This window comes from Astyanax mexicanus, chromosome 18 (assembly GCF_023375975.1).
Source record: "Astyanax mexicanus isolate ESR-SI-001 chromosome 18, AstMex3_surface, whole genome shotgun sequence".
NCBI classification, from domain to species: domain Eukaryota; kingdom Metazoa; phylum Chordata; class Actinopteri; order Characiformes; family Acestrorhamphidae; genus Astyanax; species Astyanax mexicanus.
In genome coordinates, this window is record NC_064425.1 from 4,642,501 (window position 1) to 4,661,911 (window position 19,411).

The 19,411-nt window shown below is 36.8% G+C and overlaps 1 protein-coding gene across 3 annotated transcripts in view; it reads left to right on the forward strand.

Annotated features, from left to right (window-relative positions):
* cadm1b (cell adhesion molecule 1b) overlaps window positions 1–19,411 on the forward strand; it is a 364,886-nt gene that overhangs the window by 224,793 nt on the left and 120,682 nt on the right. For 2 of the 3 annotated variants that reach the window (XM_022674840.2, XM_022674847.2), the window contains exon 3: window positions 13,840–13,860. The exons of the other annotated variant lie outside the window; for it this stretch is intronic. In XM_022674840.2, coding sequence (XP_022530561.1) covers window positions 13,840–13,860 — 21 coding nt within the window. The remainder of the gene's footprint in view (window positions 1–13,839; window positions 13,861–19,411) is intronic. 3 annotated transcript variants of the gene reach the window in all.

Consider the following 19,411-nt stretch of genomic DNA (forward strand, 5'->3'; position numbering starts at 1 on the left):
TCTGAATGTTCTCTCCATTAAAATTAAGTTATATGTTTCAATATCTACAGGCTTTAATAAAAACTTTTTCTTAGAAAAACAACAATTTCAGGCAGGTATCTCTTTGGGGGGGAAAAAAAAATAAAATAAATGTATTTAAGTGTCCTAGAATCTCCTGAAAATAACTCCCAGCCTGTGTGAATGTTTCCTATAGTATATTTTGTAATTTTTAGTTCAATATAAAATGTCAAACTATCAAAATGTACTGCAAAATCTACACTAACATTTTCTCCCTCTCCCCTTGGTCACATTATCTCTGATGATAAAATATTTAAGCTGAAGTTGTAGATCGTTCCTAGAAAGTATTTATGAGAAATATTTTCCTTTTCTGTTCCCAGTTTCGCATTAGTAAAGGGCTTAAAGTTAAAGGTGACACATTGTTTTAATATTTCACGCAAAATCTGTGAATTATTTCTGTATTTTACAGTTTTAAAATAACAAAAAAAAAGCAAAAGACCCAAAAACATTTGGACCCCCTGCACAGTTGTGCTTCATAACACCCCCTCGGGCAGAAATCACAGCAGGAAAACACTTTTTTTTATTTGTAGCAGCTAAAAGTCTTTCAGTTTGACTTGTTTTGGGGAAGCTTTAGCTCTGTGAGGTTCTTGGGTCGTCTTCTAGCTGCACTGATCTTTTTGTAGTCCAGGATTTTAATGATGATTTAGGTCAAAAGTGCTGAGAGAGGCGTGGCAATTTTATATTTTATATATAAAAAAATATATAAAAGTAGCATAATTTTGCACCACCTGCTACAAAATCTATGATCTATCATTTTCTTTTAAGTTGTTCTTCTACAAAAAAAATCATGTGTTTTTTTTTGTGTGGAAATAGTTTGGTTTCTGAAGAGATTATACACAGTAAAGTACAATATTCTACAAATTATGTCTATAGAAACTATAGAAACACTATAATCCAGTGAAATATAGATTAAATTTATATGTACTATATATTCAGTTCATTAATCATCGTGTAATTAATGTAACAAATAAACACTGATCAATTTACACTGTTATTATTATTTTTTTATTGTATATTGCCATTTATTTTATCAGTAAGAGTTTTTGTAACACTTTCTATGAACGTCATCTCCATAAGAAAGCTTTATAATGCATTCATAAGGCATTGTAAACATGATTTAACATATTTATAAAAAATGTATAACTCATCGTTGCCATGTTTATTATGCGTAATGAATTGTGATTATAATGCATTAATAGCTGTTATAACATGTTATACATCAGTACCAAAAAACTCAGTCCCAGCTTGCAGAATAGAATAGAATTATGCATTATGACTAAAACAGCTTCCAACTTAAACACAACCTATATAATGCTCTAAATATATATATCTTAACCGCTCATTAATTTAATATAAAAATATAAGTTATACCGTATTTTTCGGACTATAAGGCGCACTTAAAAACTTTTAATTTTCACAAAAATTGACAGTGCGTCTTATAATACGGTGCGCCTTTTGTATGGATTTTACCCGTCAGGTTGTAAGGAGCAGTAAACACACACTCGGTGCAGCGTTATAGAGAGTTTCAGTGCTATACAGAGTCCAGAGCCGTGCAGCTCCGAGGCTGGAGCAGCAATAGCATTAGCTAGATGCTAACCGCTAAGCTAGCTAGCTTTTTCACTGTTCAGAGATCAGTATTATCTAAATTTAGTACTTTTAATACTGCTGGAGCAGTATTATTAGAGTTAGATGCTAATCGCTAAGCGTTCACCGTTCAGAGGTGAGTTATCAGCCTGTAAGTCTGTGCTGCTTTGCCTGGCTAGCATTAGCTAGATGCTAAGCGCTAACTCTCTCAGAGGTGAGTTTTATCAGCCTGTAATCTGCTTGTTTACCGTGCTAAAACAAGCTACGGGGGACGAATCGCTAGCTAATATCTCACTGTCTTACCAGAACACGCAGGATTACTCAGTGTAACGCTGTCGTTTAAGTTTGGGTTAACTTTACTAGTTTAGGGGACTAGCTAGCGTGCTAGCGGATAGCTATGCTAACGCTGGTGCAGCAAGCCTTAGTGGACATCTGGAAATCTAAGCTTACTGTAAATAAACTGAAGCACGTTACTCACCCAAATAAACAGTTTTCAGGAGAGGAATCTGTGTAGATTAATATCCAGCACTCGTTTGACTTTGAAAGAGCTATATTTGTAGACGCTCCACCGGCAAGACACAATCCCCCTATGTATGGAAAAATACCATAAAATAGGCGTTCTTTGATAGTGCGTCTTATAATACGGTGCGCCTTATAGTCCGAAAAATACGGTAGTCTCTTATAATGTATTATTACATGTCTTTGTTCCCTCCAAGTAAAGTGACAGACTTTCATTGTGGGATTAGATACGTATGTTAATAATGGATATATACTATATAATGAATATATACTATAATGTAATATGATCACAAGTTATAATGCATAATAAACATGGCTATAATTGGGTTATGAATTTATATAAATATTTATAGGAATGTTTATGATGCCTTATGCATTATGATATGTAATGAATGTGTTTATAGTTTTTTTATAGTTTTTTTTGGTCATATCACCAGCCCTAATGGAAACTTCAGCTACCACCTCTTTCATTTTTAACTTTCCTACACTGTTTTTTTACTACATTTGCTATACAAAGTTGGTATTACTTTATTTGTTTATTATTATATATTTTTGTTCAGTATGTTCAGCCCATACCATGATCAATCCACTCCCATGCTTAACAGTGGAGAAGTGTTTTTTTATGTAATTCTTAACTTTATTTCTTTTCTCAAACATAGAAAACCTTTTAAAATAACTTTTAAAATTGCATCATCACTCTACAAGACATGCATCAGGCGTATTTAGATGTTTGGGTAACACTTTCTATGAATGTCCTCTCTATAAGACTCTAGAAACATACTCATAACACATTATAATGCATTCATAAGGCATTATAAACTTGGCTATACATATTTATAAAAATGTATAATTCATCATAGCCATGTTTATTATGCATCATGAACTGTGATTATAAATCATTAATAGCTGTGTTTGTCAATACCAAGAAACTCAGTCCCAGCTTACAGACTGTATTATTACTAAAAAAAGCTTCCAACTTATAAACACACCCTGAATAATCCTATAAATATATTTTTAACAACTCAAGACAAAATGTTCTTGTCTTGAATATAATATTAGCTATAGTCAATTATAATGTATTATAACAGGTCTTTGTGCGCTCTAAGTAAAGTGCCAGACTTTCTTTGTAGGACTATATTATTAACGATAGATATACTATATACTATTTTAACATATACATTATAAGCACAGCTTATAATGTATTATGATCACAAGTTATAATGCTTAATTAACATGGCTATAATGGGTTATGCATTTTTATAAATATTTATAGCCATGTTTATAATGCCTTACGAATGCATTATAATATGTTATGAATGTGGTTATAGAGTCTAATAGAGATGACATTAATAGAAAGTGTTACCGATGTTTGTTTAAAAACATGTGGTGCTGAGTTTTGTGGTGAGGATGCAGGATTTTCTTTGGTGACTCTTCCATAAAGATCATATTTGTGCAGATATTGCTTTAATACTTCTGTGAAAGATTTCTTTCTCTTTCAGCTTCAGCTTCGAACTGTTCTTGTTAAATGCCATCTCCTGATTTTATTAAAAACTGAGGAAACAGCTGCCTGAAAACACTTAAACACTGTGTTCTAATGGCCTTTTCTTGATTTGTCAACATCAATTATTAAACATTTTCAGCGAACTAAGCAGCTGCTTAGAGGTAAAAAAATTAATTAGCTTTCTTTTTCTTCTTTTTTATAATTTATTTCTAAGTTTGACTTATTTTCTATCCAATTTGAAATACCAATTACCCATATGAACTCCCCTTATCACTTTTTGCACACTAGAAGTGTGAATACTCGCACATGTCTCCTCCAGCACTTTGCCAGCCACTGCCTTTTTTCCAACTCCCACTAAAGCTGCTTCAGTAGACAGTAGATGTGCTCACACTCACAAAATAAAAATTGTTTTACATACAGAAAACAGGCTGGTTTGGCTCAGATTAATCAGGGTTTATATCTAAACCTGAATGCATTGTGTTTTTTTTTTTCAGTCTAAATACATAAAAAAAAAAAATACATACCTTCACTGTGTTGTCTTTCCCCTTAGGCTACTTTCGACAAACAAGTCTTCTATTTGATTTTCTATTAAATTGTGCTTGCTTCCAATACCAAGCACACAGTTTATTAATAAAAGGAGGCTAGACTTACAGGAGTAGTAAGGGACAGGCAGGGTCAGTAACAATAAGGCAGCAAATATAAACAATATAGCAGAGCGTAATCAGGCAAAACAGTATCATACACGGAAAATCCAGCAAAAAAGTAGCCAATAATACAAAAATAGGTCAACAGCAGAAACAAAAAAATAAAGATAGCAAGGTAGAAATCAATAGACGGGAACAAAAACAGGTCTGAAACAAAGGTAATAAACAAAGGAAATAAAGCTAGGAAACTAGATTCAATGCTCAGCGAAGAAAACAGGGGAAACTGAGGGGTATATAACATATTTTTCCCACTATACAGCGCACTTCAAATCCTTTAATTTCCCCAAAAATCATCAGTGTGCCTTGTGTATGAATTTTATCAGTCATGTTGTAAGAAGCAGTTTAAGGCAATTCATGTACAGCGTTATACAGGAGTTTCAGTTTAGAGGCTGGAGTAGCATTCGCATTAGCAATAGCCGCTAACCACTATTTCCCCGTTCATAGGTGGGTATTATAGCCTACTTCTAACCCTGGCTAGCACTGCTGGAGCAGCATTAGCAATACCTGCTAACGGTTAGCGGCTGATGCTAATGCTAATGCTCCAGACTGTTTTCAGGAGAGAAATCTGTGTAGATTAACATCTAGCGCTTGCTTGACTTTAAAAGAAAGTCTTTTTTTTAATTACATTTTTGTTTACTTAGCTTAGTTTTACTTAACTTAGTTTGTCTCCTCCCAAGCCCCGCCCTATCCATTAGTGTTGTCACCTTGTGTCTTGTTTGTAACCCCGCCCCCTCGTTTACTGGTCCCAGGTGTTCCTCATCCTCCTCCTTTGTTAAAGCCCCTTTGTTTCAGTGTATTTCTAGCTATCCAGTTTCTCGTTTGATTAGTTTTGTTTAGTCTTTGTTCTTGTATTTGTTAATTAATTTATTCAGTCTTGTTTATTTAGTTTGTTTAGTTTTTTGCTTTATTTATCGATTTTCTTTATAATTAAGTATACCTGCTATTACGTCCACCTTCTTATCTACTTTCTGTGTGACAAATAAATAATAGCTTTAAATTAATATAACAAGAACATGCTCGTGTTTAGTGAGTATTACAAAAGTCCTAATCTTAAATATCATTCTAAACCTAGGCCTGGTCCTAATTCTACCCCCAGCTCTAACACGATTAACTATCACAGGAGCATTTCATGCATTTAGGACCCCATTACGCAGAGCACTATTAATTTTAAGAAAAGTTTTGCCACCGACTGGCTCGGCCTCGGCCCACACACAGATCCTTTAAGACCTGTGTTAATATACTGGTACTGTCCTGGAGTTTTCCACACATGAAAAAGTAACAAGCACAGAAAGAACCATGTGGAGAAATGAATTGCAGTCATTTCCCGGAATCAGATTATGCACTCCTCTGCATCGACGCTCCGAAAGAGGAAAATGAGGCTATATATTAGCGCTCGCTAGTCAAACTGCAGCATGTGACCAACCTGTAAAAAATAATCCTCAGAACTCATCTCCTGAGGACTCATCTCCTCCTGTGAAAAATAGATAAGAGTGCAGCCGTATCCTCCTGGATGGCATCAAACACCAAATCTGACCATCGCTATCATGTCAGGAGACTGACAGCAGTGACATCTAATCACTGTCCCGCTGGCGTGTCATAACTCCTGCCTGACGCTCGTCAGCCGGAGGAGTCTATAGACTGAGACGCGGTGAAGCTTCACACGATAAATGGATTCCACGAGTTTAGGCTTGGATGTACAGTTCTTGGAAAACCATTTAATTGGGTTGGAATTTATACATTAGTTAGTGCTACTTTAAATTTTAAAAGGCTCTGCACGCTGGTTCAAGGGGTTTCTGAAGAGTCAGCCACTGAAATGATTTTAGAAAAGCAAAAATGGTTCATTCAAAGACTCTTTAAAATATTTTTTTTTTCAGCCATAGAAGAACAACTTATGTTTCAATAAAGTACTGTGTTTGTAAATAGAGATCAGTGACTATGAAGAACATTATATATAAAGTCTTAAAGAACCTTTTGTTAATGTGGAACCTAGTGGTTCTTCACTAACATGCCTCTAAACCAGCTAAACCGCCAAACTCAAAATCACAGCTGATGCTGTATAAAAGCTAAGCTAGTCAGATAGCTTAACCAACTTGGCCAATTTAATCTGGCCATTTGGTTCTAGCTGTTTAAAAAAATAGAATATCATTAAAAATATATATTATATAGATGTATTACACATAGAGAGATCTATTTTAAGTGTTTATCTCTTTTGTTGTTGATGAGTTTGGCTTACAGCCAATAAAAAAAAACAAAAATCAATGTCCCAGAAAATTAAGATATTATATAAGACCAATTGGTACTTTTTGCAGTATGGGCAGTGTGCTAAGTCCTGCTGGAAAATGAAATCTGCATCTCCATAAAAGTTGTCAGTAGCAGAGGGAAGCTGTAAGATATGAAGTGCTGTAAGATTTTGTGGGAAAACAAAACTGCACTGACTTTAGACTTGATAATAAAACACAGTGGATCAACACCAGCAGATGACAGACATGTCTCTCCAAACCATCACTGATTGGTGGAAACTTCACACTAGACCTCAAGAGTTTGGACTGTGTGTCTCTCCACTTTTTTCCAGACTCTGCTCCCTTGATTTACAAATGAAATGTAAAATTTAGTTTGGAGAGACATGTCATCTGTTGGTGTTGATCCACTGTGTTTTATTATCAAGTCTAAAGTCAGTGCAGTTTTGGTTTCCCTCAAAATCTTACAGCACTTCATGGTTCCCTCTGCTACTGACAACTTTTATGGAGGTGCAGATTTCATTTTCCAGCAGGACTTAGCACACTGCCAAGTCCTGAGGCATGAGCAAAATCCACAAATGATAAAAAGATTTGAAAGTTTTTATCACATCTTAACCTCAAACATCCTCAACCTCAAATGTAATATATAGGTAGTGAGTTATATTCCCCTTATCATGCTATATAACCTTTGAACAACTGTACTCTATCTAGACATATAAAACCAAGTATATGCCAAAAATAACCAAATTTGTGCTGAAGTGGCAATAAAACCCCAGCAACCTGCCAACCAACCAACCAACACAATATAACTGCAACACCGCAGTAAAAATTATTGCACACCGAGCAAATTTGCATAATCTATCCTGCACAATAATCAGATCAGTCACAACAATTAGTCTGAATAAATGGTGCCTTATTTGACTAGCATGTGTAAATGCATGCGGCTAAAACAATGATTGAAAATTGAATATTGATATTTGGCGGCATGTACTGATGAAGTATTGCAAACAAAAACTATATGATATCACAATATCAATATTATTTCGTTCCACATTGTAAATAAAAAAACTGAAGTCATTCAGACAATGAAGAACCACACAAGGAATCATGTAGGAAATCTATCATAAATAAATCCATAAATCTCCAAAAACATCACCATATTGTCCACTTATATTTGACCACTCACTGCCCAAGCTTTCTTACTTACAAGTCAGTGTAGAGATGAAGGTTGTATTAAAGCAATCAAAAGTAGATTTGAGTGTTTATCTTTATCTTTATCATTAGCATTAGCATTAGCATTTCTACCCAAAATAAAAAGCTAAATTAAATTATCAAGAACTGTTATTCAGGCATCTCAGAATTCTACCTGAGTAGGCAGCATTTCTCGTGTTTTAGACACGAGCCATAGTGTCCACAGTAATGGGCTTTTCCATCTTAGCGAATGTGTACAACCTCAGTAAAGCTGAGGAGTTCTAGGAAACAGCGTTGGCTCGAGTGCAAGGTAAATAGCCTTTCTTCTAAATGGATCTGATGGAGTCCGGACATTATATCAGTCTTTAGTCTTCAATAACAGCTGTTACTGTATATAGAGTTATATATCAGCCGTAAGATGAGCAGTGTTGTATCTGTTACCTTCACTCTTCATCAGTTGTCAGACTTGTCTGTTCTGGTAATGGCAATAGTAGGACTGTCCATTTGATGGGTAATGAACAGATGTGCACTAGAAAGCTTCAGCCGGGATTGATGATCCCCGTGAGAGTGTATGAAAAGAGGAAAGTACGGATGTAATGATGCCTTTATTTAAGGTAATGATGCTTTTATGTCGGTGTAGCTGAACAGATGTGGCTGCACTGTTATAACACAGCTGTGTCATTGTTGTATTTTATTCAGATACACAGAGTTTGCCAGTTTGTTATAGTTGGTTTACCAACAATACAGGAGTTGGACAATGAAGCTGAAACACCTGGTTTTACACAACAATAATTTATTGTCTCTGTCGTGATTTGATCAGCCGTGGTTTTATGTTTTTTGGATACAATCCGGGTTAGCACCCGAACATCCCTTTCAGACAGCTTCCTCTTACAACGTCCACAGTTAATCCTGTTGGATGTGGTTGGTCCTTCTTGGCGGTATGCTGACATTACCCTGGATACCGTGGCTCTTGATGCATCACAAAGACTTGCTGTCTTGGTCACAGATGCTCCAGCAAGACGTGCACCAACAATATGTCCTCTTTTGAACTCTGGTATGTCTCCCATAATGTTGTGTGCATTGTAATATTTAGAACAGGACTGTGCTCTTACCCTGCTAATTGAACCTTCACACTCTGCTCTTATTGGTGCAATAATGTGCAATTAATGAAGATTGACCACCAGGCTTCTTCAATTTAGTCATGAAACCTCCTACACTAAATTAAATTAAATTAAATTGTCCAACCCCTGTAGATGCACTTTCAATATAGGTGGAGGTTTAGAATTGCTAGCTTTAGCCCATTTCTCATTTAGATGGTGTCCTAACTCTTCTACCTGCCTCTCTATCCAAACAAGAATGGAACATCATATTCTTGGGCTAAAGATGAGCAAAACAGTGCGACTAAGGCTTAATCCCATTTCACATCTTGATCCTACCACTTCTTCTGATTCTTGTTAGGTTGTAGGGGTAGACTAGCGGAAGCGATAGGGCTTGTCTGGCCTTTATAGAGAGATTTTTTTCAAATGTACACTTCAAAAACCGAGGGGTATGAGAATCACTGGTAAGATGTTGTAAAAAGCGACCAAAGAAACCCACAAATGTAACCTCAGTATTTTCCTTGTTAAAAGTGACGATTAGCACTTTATTAACCATAGTTTAATGTAGTTTCAGTGTTTTATGCCAAAATTCTTCATAAAAGCATAAACAAGATATTAGTGCTAGTAGTTTGTCTCAGTAGCTAGCCAGCTAGCTAACTAACTTTACTGTTCCACCTTAAATGGTGCAACAGACGACAGGAGCTTCAGCATTTAAGAAAATCTAAATAAAAGCTAATCGAAGGTCATTTTAGCTCCACATTACAGAGGATTTAAGGAAGTTTTGTTCAACTAAAAAAAAAATCCACAAATGTGATTTTTTGGCTTGTTCTGGCTGCTGCTCTTGCGCTGATCTCCACATCTCATCTAGCACACTGACCCTCCTCTGTTTGCAGAATAACCCACAAGCTGATTGGCTCTTTTTCTTGAAAGGCAGGATTATATCTATAAACAGACACCATGCTAAGCATTAAGAGAACCACAAAACATATTTTAACCAGTGCCTGGAGTCTGCATTAATGCTGTTACTTCTGCAGTCCATCTATTGCTGTACATTTAATTGAAGTAACCCTTCACCCTGTCCATCAATAAAAAAGCAAGCATCACCGACTGGATCTTATTCTTAGCACAGCAGTGATGCCACCATGGAGTGTGTGTCTGTGTGTCTGTGTGTGTGTGTGTAATAAACACTGATTGTAGAGTGTATCTTCACTCCTGGCTTGAGAACAGTCCACAAACCCAAAATATCCAGCCAGCACTGGTCCACAAATTACCTCTGGAGAAGTTAAAGGTTATCTAATACAAATACAAACTATGCATAGAGAAAATATGCGCTATAAATATACAGGGGTCGGACAATGAAACTAAAACACCTGTTATTTTAGTGTGGGAGGTTTCATCATGGATAAATTGGAGCAGCCTGGTGGTCAATCTTCATTAATTGCACATTATTGTACCAGTAAGAGCAGAGTGTGAAGGTTCAGTTAGCAGGGTAAGAGCACAGTCCTGCTCAAAACATTATAGGTGTCATACCAGAGTTCAAAAGAGGACAAATTGTTGGTGCACGTCTTGCTGGAGCATCTGTGACCAAGACAGCAAGTCTTTGTGATGCATTAAGAGCCACGGTATCCAGGGTAATGTCAGCGTACCACCTAGAAGGACTAACCACATCCAACAGGATTAACTGTGGACGCTGTAAGAGGAAGCTGTCTGAAAGGGATGTTCGGGTGCTAACCTGGATTGTATCCAAAAAGCATAAAACCACGGCTGATCAAATCACGACAGAATTCAATGTGCACCTCAACTCTCCTGTTTCCACCAGAACTGTCCTTCGGGACAATAAATTACTGTGGTCTATTTATGAGTGTTTTAATTTTTGAGTGGTCTCAGACCTCTTGAGGCCACTGACTCATGTTTTTTATGCATATGTGAACATGTCAAACAAACTCACAAGTGAAAGGAACTCAGACGTGGTCTCAGTGCGCTTCGTTTGTGATTTGTTTTGCGATGCAATTAATTTTTGCGGAAATCAAATGTACGCTTCACGTTTCGCTTGATGGTCAAAGAACCTTGAAGCTTACTGTACACAAACAGACACACACAGCCTTCCAGCAATCCCAGAAGCTCAGATAAACTCCTCAGGAGAGAAGCTGCCCATGGGTTCGTATGATCTCTCGAAAAGACTGCAGTGCTGGAATATTTAACCCTCTGAAGTTTGAGGCTGTCAAAAGCTTTTGAAGTAGATCCTCAAAATGCTACGTTTGCTTTTAGCTTTTATTAATCATAAACTCTTCACGCTGTTAGTGGTTAAGCAGTCTAAAACAAAGCCAATATAATCGGTTTGATCGATTGCTGGTTCGAATCCAGGTCATGCAGCTTGCCATCAGCTGCCAGAGCCAGAGAGAGCACAGATAGAGCCTTGCTCTCTCTCTGGGTGGGTACAGTACAGTAGATGGCACTCTTTCTCTTCATCACTCCTAGGGTGATGTGGATCAGCACAAGGCTGCATCTGTGAGCTGATGTATCAGAACCGAGTCGCTGCGCTTTCCTCCGAGCGTTAGCGCTGTGATGCTACTTGGCAATGCAAAATCAGCAGCAGTTAGAAAAGAGCCGGTGTCTGACTTCACATGTATCGGAGGATTGGGTGTGTTGGGTCATCACTACTAATAGAGGGAGTACTAGTGTATGATTTGGGTAATTGGCCTTGTAAATTGGCAAGAAAATGGGAAAAAAAAATCAATCAATACCTCATTTATTTGCATTAAGTAAAAAAAATAAAAAAATAAATCTTAACTCAGTCTGTTGCTTATCGCTCTGGTGCTGTGTGCCGCCTGCCACTTGATGCCAAATTGTGGATACAAAAACACCTACTCCCACAGGAGCTGCTCTATCATGGCGACGGCTCACAGTAGCCGCATAGCATAGTTTATTTATTTATTTTTGCACTGTAACAAGAACATTTTGTATGCATTTTTATAGTGATTCTCTCCTCTCTGTGATGTCTCGTCTTTATCACGTCGTCTAGAAATACTGGGAGTAGTGAACTGTAGTGATACAGGTGCATCTCAACAAATTAGAATATTATTGAAAAGTCACTTTATTTCAGTAATTCAGTTCAAAATGTGAAACTCATATATTATATAGATGTATTACCCCTTGTGTGGTGTTCGGGTCTGTGGGACCCGTTTTCATTTTTCATCAAATGATACTAAAAAAATATTTTTTTCTAACTCAAACTCATTTGCATTGGCTCATTTTTTGTGAAAAACATATATCAAAACACATTTTCAATAAACACACACTGTACTCCCCCCCCACACACACATTTATATTACATACAGTATGTTTGGCCAGGGGCTAATAAACATTGCTTCATTTGTAAATTTGAAACTAAACAAATTTTCTACTCATATCTTGAGTTTAATTCATTTTCTTTTACATTTTATTTAAAAAACTAATAAAAAAAGAGTAGCACTTTTTGAAAGAAATGTAACATAAGAAAGGTAAAGGGCAAATATTAACCATGTAAGCTGTTTATATTGCTTCCAATTTAGGTGAAGCGAGCATGTGTAAAGCATTTTAATGTAAAATTGCTTAATTTTGCTGAATTAAATACAAGTAACAAAGTAAACGAGTAACAAAAAATATGAACACCACACAAGGGTTAAACACACAGATCTATTTTAAGCCTTTAAGTCCTGCTGGAAAATGAAAGCCGCATCTCTATAAAAGACAACACTGCACTGACTTTGGACTTAATGATATATCACAGTGGATCAACACCAGCAGATGACAGACATGTCTCTCCAAACCATCACTGATTGGTAGAAACTTCACACTAGACCTCGAGCAGCTTGGACACTGTGTGTCTCTCCACTCTTCCTCCAGACTCTGCTCCCCTGATTTACTTTAAATGAAATGTAAAATATACTGATGATCAGTGATGGTTTGGAGAGACATGTCATCTGCTGGTGGGTCTTGATGCTACATTTATTTTATTCTTGTTGTAACAATTCACTCTGTTATTATTCAGCTGTGCCAGGAATAATAATATGTTCAGTTCTGCATTACATTACATTACATTACAGGGCATTTAGCTGACGCTCTTATCCAGAGCGACTTACAATTATTTTTATTACTATTACAGAGTTGGGCCAATGTAGTGTTAGGAGTCTTGCCCAAGGACTCTTATTGGTGTAGCACAGCATAGTCACCCAGACCTGGAATTGAACCCCAGTCTCCCACATGGTAGCTCACTGGCAGGTGGTGGTGTTATCCACTGCACCACACCAAACACCAACACCACACCACACCAAACACCAAACAGTTCTAGGTGACAACAGAACTACAAAAGGGGAGATATTAGGTTTTGTTCCCATAGCAATAATTTGTCTGTGTGTGTGTGTGTGTGTGTGTGTGTGTTAAGTGTTACACATTTAAAGGAGGATGACACTGGCTTTTTTTTTTTTTTTCTTCATTTACAAAGTCTCAATACTGTGAAGTTGTTTTCTCGTCTTGGTTTAAAACACACACACACACACACACACACACACGAGCTGGAAGTGCCAGTGATCTGTGTGTTTTTTTGATGCATTTGTAGTGTGAAAAGAGACAGCCGTCTTCTACTTTTACCTTGTTTCATTTCAAACTGTGATGTAGCACCCTGCTCTCATGAGGATGTATTTCCGCCAGGATTGGACCTCATGCTGTTATTGTTCTCACAGAAGCACTCACTGTGTTTTTTTTTCCCTCTCTTTTCTCTTCTTTTCTTTCTTTTCTTTCTTTCTTCTCTCTGCTCTGTCCTCTGCTTTACGTCTGCACACATCCAGCCTCTAGCTCAGTAGTGTGAGGATAGTGTGAGTGTTTTGTGTTTGTGTGTATGTCGGAGAAGAGTGTATTAACTCATATGCTTCTCTTTTTTCTCTTTTCTCTTTTCTCTTCTGCTTCCTCAGGAGCTTCCCAGACCATAACAGGTAGAGCTGCTTTACTTCCTGTCTTTTATTATCATAAGCATCATGGTGGTCACTGTCGGTGTAGCTACTTCTGTTTGTGTACCACATCTGTATGGGTGTCTGTTGTAAATGCATGCTGCCCCACTGAAATGTTCTTAACCCTTCTTAACCCTCGCACACAATATACATTATATTATTAAATTAAATTTGGTGGTTATAGGGTTGAATGGAGCTGCTTTTCCATGGAAACTCTCCATTCCATAAAGTTCTTTACACTCCACTGTTCTTGAGCTAATCTGAAGCTACATGAAGTTTGGAGGTGTGATGCAGTGTGTTCCTCCCAGTAGTGCAGGGTGATATGGCAAAAAAAAAAAAAAAAAAAAAAAAAAAAGATTGTTAATAAATTATTAATACGTTTTTATTAATAACATTTTTTTTATTTTTTTACCTTACTAAAAATCAAACAGATGACAAAGAATTGGTTGAAAAAACTAGGTTTACCTGTAAAATAAATAAAAATAATAATAAATAGAAATACGGTATTTAAAAGCTGGGACACAAATAAACTTATATTTCATGAAATAATCATGTGTTCTGTTTGGTGTTCAGATGCTTTGGGTTGAGTTGACTCATTGATTCAAAACATTGTTCACGTGCTGACCTTGTGTCTACACAGCCGAGAAATTGCTCACTGACATCACTGACGGACACTGGATTATACTTCAGAACGTGGGTTTGTGACTAAAAAAATTGAGAAATAATAAAAAATATATATATTATTTCTAGTTAAATATATGCTTTACCCCACCGGATGTTTGTGTCGCAAGTTCTCAAACAGTGCCGGAACTTTTTTCAGTATGAGCTCAGACCGCGGACTGAGTGGAATGTTTAGAAAATATGCACGTGTTAGTCATGTTGGAGGTGCCGTAACCAAGCTAAAATGGATAAACACTTCAGAAATGAGTAGCGTTTTCTGTTTTCTGTTTCTATTTTAGATAAAAAAAGACAAAAGTCTGTATACAAATGTCAAATCGCAATTATTCCACTTTGAAAATTGCAATTAAATCTATAATTTCAATTAACCAAGTTAATCATGAAAATCGCCCACCACTAGTGCCTCACTATTCCTCTCTATACCACGCTGTACCTCACTCTGACTCCATATTCTGCAGTGTGTGAATATCTCTCTCTGTTTATGGCGTTGTTGCAGCTCTTTCATTATGTTTGTTAAAGCACATATCAATATAATGAATAACAAGGACAGTGTATCGTATTGTACAGCCCTGATATAAGAGTTATGGAAGGACACAAACATTTCTAGCCTTTAAATGTGTTTTAAAATTAAATATCTACACTAAGTAACTAAATAAGGTTCTTTATCAATGGATAATTTGCTGATAGCAGTGATTCCCAGAGATTGTTCATATCTGAAATCAACAGCTGTATCAGATGAGCCCCAATGGCAGCAGTAAATGGCTTAGTCTGAAGAGCGCTGGCGGGTAAAGATCAGGTTTCAGTATGCATTGTTTTCTCAGAGGAGCCCATAAGTGTCAAGCAGGCTAAGTGCTTTTAGCGGCCGTTTGGGACGGCGCCTCCCCTCCCCCACGGTATCTGACTAAACCCGGGTTGTTATGATCAGGTTTAAATGAAGCAGAACAGTCAAGGTTGACAGAAAAAAGTCCCTAAAGAGAAATGGATTTCCAGTAAATCAGCGCAGAGGAAGAAAAGAAAACGTTCCGTTTACACAAATAAAGCTTTCTTAACCATTCAGACATGTAAAATCTATTTACAACGGCCTCTTCACAATAACCGTGACTGTGATGCAAAAAGATTCAATCCCCTCCCACACACACACATATATAAGCGCACACACTCAAATATACATAATTGCTGCTTCTCTCCAGCACTGCTTTCTGCATCTCTTTACCAAGTTCTGTATTTTAATAAATATAAAAAAAAATACACCACCTCCTCACAAGGACAAATATATATATATATATATATATATATATATATATATATATATATATATATATATATATATACATATATATATATATATATATGTATATATATATATATATATATATATACATATATATATATATATGTGTATATACATATATATTCCAACTTCACGCAGCAACACATGAACTGGTCGATTTGAACAGCAGAAATCTTCGGCGGTTCTGCTCTGAATGGAAGAGAATGAGAGTAATTGCCGTTCCTGATCCACTTGCCCTGTTTGGTGCTGGAAACATTCAGGTTGTGCACCTTATGAAACACAGGCCAGGCTTGAATGGGGAGCTTTCCCAGTGTTCAGAGCATGAAGGACAAGCTTTACCCTCCTCTTCATACTTCATACTTCCTATTTCAATGGGAAGCAAATATCAGCTGCAATATCACACCTGAAAAGCCCACAACCCACAGCCACGGCCATGTTCTGTTCTCTTACCTCCGAGAGTTTAAGGACGTGAAGCATTTTAGAGTACTTTTAATAAAGGACCATTTTCAACAGGTTTCATTTCTTAGTAATAATGAATAGAATAGTGTTCAGTAGAAACTTTAGTTATAATAAAACTGGAGAAATAACTTCGGAAAAAAGTCTACGATAAGGAATATTGTAAAAGTTTACACATCTGATCCAATTTACTGATTCCCTTCGGGATCAATAAATTATCTATCTATCTATCTATCTATCTATCTGTCTGTCTGTCTGTCTGTCTGTCTGTCTGTCTGTCTGTCTGTCTGTCTATCTATATGTCTGTCTGTCTGTCTGTCTGTCTGTCTATCCGTCCGTCTGTCCGTCTATCCATCTGTCTGTCTGTCTGTCTGTCTGTCTATCTATCTATCTATTTATGTCTGTCTGTCTGTCTATCAGTCTATCCGTCTTTCTATTTATCTGTCTGTCTGTCTATTGTTACACCTTAAAAACTACCCTATCTGTCACTTCCAGTTTCAAGTAAGACTGATTGATTGTTTACTAACAGCAATAACAGCTTGCCATCAGCTGCCGGAGCCCCGAGAGAGCACAACTAGCCTTGCTCTCTCTGAGTGGGTATAGTAGATGGCACTCTCTTTCCCCTCATCACTCCTAGGGTGATGTGGATCAGCACAAGGCTGCGTCTGTGAGCTGATGCATCAGAACCGAGTCGCTGCTGCGCTTTCCTCCGAGCGTTAGTGCTGTGATGCTACTCAACAGCAGTTCAAAAAGAGGCGGAGTCTGACCTCGCATGTTTCGGAGGAGGCGTGTGCTAGCCTTCAACAGTGATGGGGTATATATAGATGACTAGCAGCTGAATGATTGGAGCAATTGGCCTAGCTAAATTGGGAGAAAACTAAAAAAAACCTAAAAAAAAACCCACAAGAATAGTAATTAAATTGTTATAAAAACAAGTACAATCTATCTATCTTCAATCTAATCTATGAGCACAAAAGTCAGTAAATACAAATATGTGCATTTACGTGCAAATGTGTAACGGCTGTGATTAAGATGCATTATTCACACTATTATGCATGTATTTTTTTTATTAAGTCTCTTTCTAATACTTTAGCTCTTTATTCACTTTTTCATTTCTTTTTTTCTGCTTTGCAAGCACTAGAATTGTATATAGGAAATGCATATCTAGTTGAATTCTTGTTACATAAAGTAAACATAAAATATATACACATATAATTGTCAGTTTTATTCTTACATATTCTTATATTCGTATATTCTAATTAAAATTAGAGCTCAGAGGAATAAAAGTGAGTGTCATTTTTAATGCTGTATATGTATAAATGTAGTTTTATGCAAATCTTTGGGCCACTCGTCAAATGACAGTTCTCTTTTTGAACAGCTCTTTTACAGGAATAATATTTTGTATGCTATATATTATATTTATCCACTTTTGTGAAGCCAGTTAAGGGTTTTTCAGGTCTTGTTTGGGTGATTTTCACTCGTTTGTCCTTGTAAAAGTTTTCTAGTTCTGTGAGCTTCTTTTTGTCCGTCGTCTTGCAGGTCTTCTGAGATCTGTACAGGGCTTTTCACTGATGTTTAGGTTTATGGACTGTAAAGCCAATGGCTAAACCTTCAGCCTGAGCCTCGTGAGATAGTCGTGGCCATTGTGGATTTTACAGTGTGTTTTAAGTCGTTGTCTGGCTGTAGAAATCATCTTCTTTTCATCTTCAGCTTTCTTTTACAGAGTCTGTTTCTTTTTAACTCATCTACCAGTGAAATGTTCCTCATATTTCTGATCATATCTCCGGCTGCATCCCAAGCCCAAACATGATCGATTCACCCCCATGCTTAACAGATGGAGATGTGTTCCCAAAACATCTCAAACCTTAGCTGATAACATGCATCAGGCTTGTTTAGGAAAAGTCAGAGTTGATATAAAGCTTCAAAATCTACAGTGAGGAAAATAAGTATTTGAACACCCTGCGACTGTGCAAGTTCTCCCACTCAGAAATCATGGAGGGGTCTGAAATTTTCATCTTAGTTGCATGTCCACTGTGAGAGACGTAACCTAAAAAAAAATAATCACGGAAGAAAGTTCTGTGGTCAGATGAGACCAAAATATAACTTATTGGTCTTAATTCCACTTGCCTTGTTTGGAGGACGAAGAATGATGAGTAACATCCCAAAAAACACCATCCCTACTGTGAAGCATGGGGGTGGATGCATCATGCTTTGGTCTGTTCTCTGTACTGTATTAAGAAGAGGATGACCAGGGTCATGTTTTGCAAGATTTTGGGGAATAACCTCCTTCCCTCAGTTAGAGCATTGAAGATTTTGGCTGGGAAGTTATGGCTGGGTCTTCCAACATGACAATGACCCAAAGCACACAGCCAGGATAACCAAGGAGTGACTCTGTAAGAAGCATATCAAGGTTCTGGACCATAAACCATATAAAAAAACTTTGTAGGGAGCTCAAACTCCTGGCTGATCTGGAGAAGATCTGTGCTGAGGAATGGGCCAAAATCCTTGCTGTAGTTTGTGCAAACCTAGTAAAAAACTACAGGAAGCATTTGACCTCTGTATTGCAAACACAGGCTACTGTACCAAATAGTAACATTGATTTTCACAGATGTTCAAATACTTATTTACGGCAGTAACACACAAATATATTATTTTTTTACATATATATATATATAATTTTTATTTATTTATTTATTTATTTATTTATTTTGATTATATTTCTCACTGTGGACAGTTTATAAATGAGAGAACTTGTAGCAAGTCGCAAAGTGTTCAAATACTTATTTTCCTTACTGTATGTCACCTGGCATTTTCTAAGGATGATGTAAGGTCTGAGACCATTAAAAAGCTCAAATCTCATTGGCTGGTAGCTGGTTTGGGGTGCTTTAAGCTGGTCTTTTATGCCCATGGTAGTTAATAAACTGCTCATCCAGGCAAAACATGCCTTATTATGGTACCATAGTTGGTTAAACAGCTCTTGGCCAGCATAGTGTATATGTTACATTTGATTTTGGTCTTTTTATTAATGCTGGACAAGAACATAATATATTCCATTCAGTTAGCTTGCTCATGATGGTCAATCAGCTCAGTCAAGCTTGGTCAAACGTTCTC